General features: G+C 33.9%; 1 protein-coding gene across 1 annotated transcript in view; it reads right to left on the bottom strand.

Annotated features, from left to right (window-relative positions):
* Positions 1-305: 305 nt before the first annotated feature.
* LOC107685385 (fermitin family homolog 1-like) overlaps positions 306-2,548 on the bottom strand; it is a 10,757-nt gene continuing 8,514 nt past the window's right edge. Inside the window, exons 6-8 of the mRNA XM_016481948.1 lie at positions 1,873-1,975; positions 1,657-1,764; positions 306-595 (exon numbers count right to left, since the gene is read on the bottom strand). Of these exons, the coding sequence (XP_016337434.1) occupies positions 446-595; positions 1,657-1,764; positions 1,873-1,975 (361 nt within the window). The 3' untranslated portion in view covers positions 306-445. The remainder of the gene's footprint in view (positions 596-1,656; positions 1,765-1,872; positions 1,976-2,548) is intronic.

Below are 2,548 nucleotides of genomic sequence, written 5' to 3'. Positions count from 1 at the left end.
ACCACTGGTGTCACATGATCCTTCAGAAATCATCTAGACATTCTAATCTCTGCTGCTTAATACTTTAATGGAAATCTGATAATTTTTTGATTATTTGATGAATTAAAAGTTTAAAAAACAGCATTTATTTGAAACAGAAATATTTTGTTATATTATAAATGTCTCTACTGTCACTTTTGATCAATATAATGTGTTCTTCTTAATGAATAAAAGTAATAATTTCTTTTTAAAAAATCTTAACCACAAACCTTTTAACGTTAGGGTCTAAACTAGCTTAATTTTCAGCCAGATTGATTCCAGATACAATAAACCGGATGCTACAAATTAATCTAAAATCAGTCTCTATATGTAGTTGTTACTTTTGACACTGATGCGTCCCAAAAACAAGCTGGATATTTATTTAATGTGAGTACCAATATATTTATGAAAAAATCTATTCATAATATCATAAAATCACTGATACCAGGATCTTATCAGCATTCCGTCCTTCCAGCGTCGATTCTAAGTTTGAGAGCGCAGCCTCGACTTCATCAATCTCTGGTTCATTGGAATTGGTCAGTGGCTCCGTTGATAAAGTCAGTTTACAGATGTGATACTAGAAAAGATTCAAGTATTTTACATCTGAAACAACAATTTAGATGCATAACAATAAAACAGCACCCATAACTCATTTGATTAGTCAATAACTGTGATTAAGACATTGACAAAGTACACATTTTACCTTTAAATTTTAATTTATGTTTTAAAAAAGTGGAGAATTAACATGGTGCTCATTAAATAACTAATCAAGCAGATAACTACCTTTATTATATGCTAACCCCACCCATTGTGGTTTTCAATGCAGTTACATTAACACCACTTGAGGCAGGAGTTTGAATTAATGATATAAGCAGCAAATAATGTGGAAAACAGGTGGGGAAAAAATCCCTAAAATATTTGTGCAATGCATAATTCTGTCATCTGAGAGGCAGTTTGTGAAATACTTGATCTGCTCTCTCATGGATTGTTTTTTTGTTACAGATCTACAGACACACTCTCGCATGAAGTCCTCACTAGGTTTGGTTGGGATTATGAGCACCATGTTCACTTATACATTATCTCCTTGTGTAATTGAATGCTATGTTGTGTTAGCTGTGGAATGTCACATCCTTTGTCCTCAAAGTAATTTATCTCATAGCTTCAGGTGAGAAAGTAAGGCACTAAAGAATTGACCATAATTCAACACCATCTATGCTATGTGCTGCAACTAAATACTACGACACATTAAAGCATACCTGTCAGGTGAGCTAATCAGGGTTACAGTTAACTAAAAATGAATGCATTTTTACAAATATTTTATTTCAGCTAACTGCCAAGGCAACATTTCTTATTTTCATTTAGTTACTTGATGTACTAAAGTAAGTAAAACTAAAACTGAGGGTAAAAAAAGATTAAAAACTATACAGAAAAGCAACAAAAAACTATTAACTTTAAGTAAAATCAAAATAGAACATATAGTAAAAAGCAGTTCAGATTATTAATAAAACTATTGTAGTATCTCAAAATAACACTGGAGCCAATGACTAACCTTTCTTGCTTTCTGGAGCTCTGAATTCAACGAATGAGCATAAAAGCATAGAATAAGATCAGTTTATGTTGTGAACTGGCATCCTGTACCTGCAGGGATGCAAACATGAGCATCTCTTCTTCAGTGCACTCGATCTCCTCCAGCAGTATAGCCCATCTGGCCTGTTCATACAACTGTGTGATTCTCACAGCATCATACTATAAGAAGAAAAAAACAAATGCATTCTAATTTAGACATATCAGGGCCATCTAATATTGTCGTCTACAAACATATAATGTGGTACGTAGGAATAGTTCATTTCTCACCTTTGGGTTGAGGTCAAAGAAGCAGTGGTACTTGAACCGCAGCAGGAGTCTGTCGTTTTCCTGAATTCCTTGCTCCATCAGCGAGCGAGAGGAATCCAGCCACCTGCAGAGCAACGTCTCAGTTAAAATACACAAACGCAGCGACCGAAACGCAACTGATAAATAAAAACAGAAATACACATAACCAATAAGCCATCAAATGCTATGCTACAATGATTTTATCATAATAAATGGATGTTCTGGGGAATGAGGTGAAATATAGCTTGTATAAAACAGCAGAAATAGCAATACACTAAAACACTTCTTTAATAAATTAAATATTATATATACTCTCAAAAAAGGTACGAAGCTGTCACTGGGGCGGTACCCTAAGGTACAAAAGTTAAAGGTTACATCTTTGTAACTTATTTATCCCTAAAAGGTACATTTTAGTACTTTAAAAGTACACATTAGTTACCAGTGTTGGGGGTAACGCATTACAAGTAACGCGAGTTACGTAATCAGATTACCTTTTTTCAAGTAACTAGTAAAGTAACGCATTACTTTTTTAATTTACAAGAAAATATCTGAGTTACTTTTTCAAAAAAGTAATGCCAGTTACTCTGTTTTCCCATTTATTGACTGACAGCTCTCCTGTCCCCATATTGGGAGAAATCGGAAGTGCAGAGGAGTTGTG

The sequence above is a fragment of the Sinocyclocheilus anshuiensis genome, unplaced genomic scaffold (assembly GCF_001515605.1).
Source record: "Sinocyclocheilus anshuiensis isolate Anshui unplaced genomic scaffold, SAMN03320099.WGS_v1.1 scaffold769, whole genome shotgun sequence".
NCBI lineage: Eukaryota > Metazoa > Chordata > Actinopteri > Cypriniformes > Cyprinidae > Sinocyclocheilus > Sinocyclocheilus anshuiensis.
Note: the sequence above shows the minus strand (reverse complement) of the source record. Positions and strands in the feature narration are given on the sequence as shown.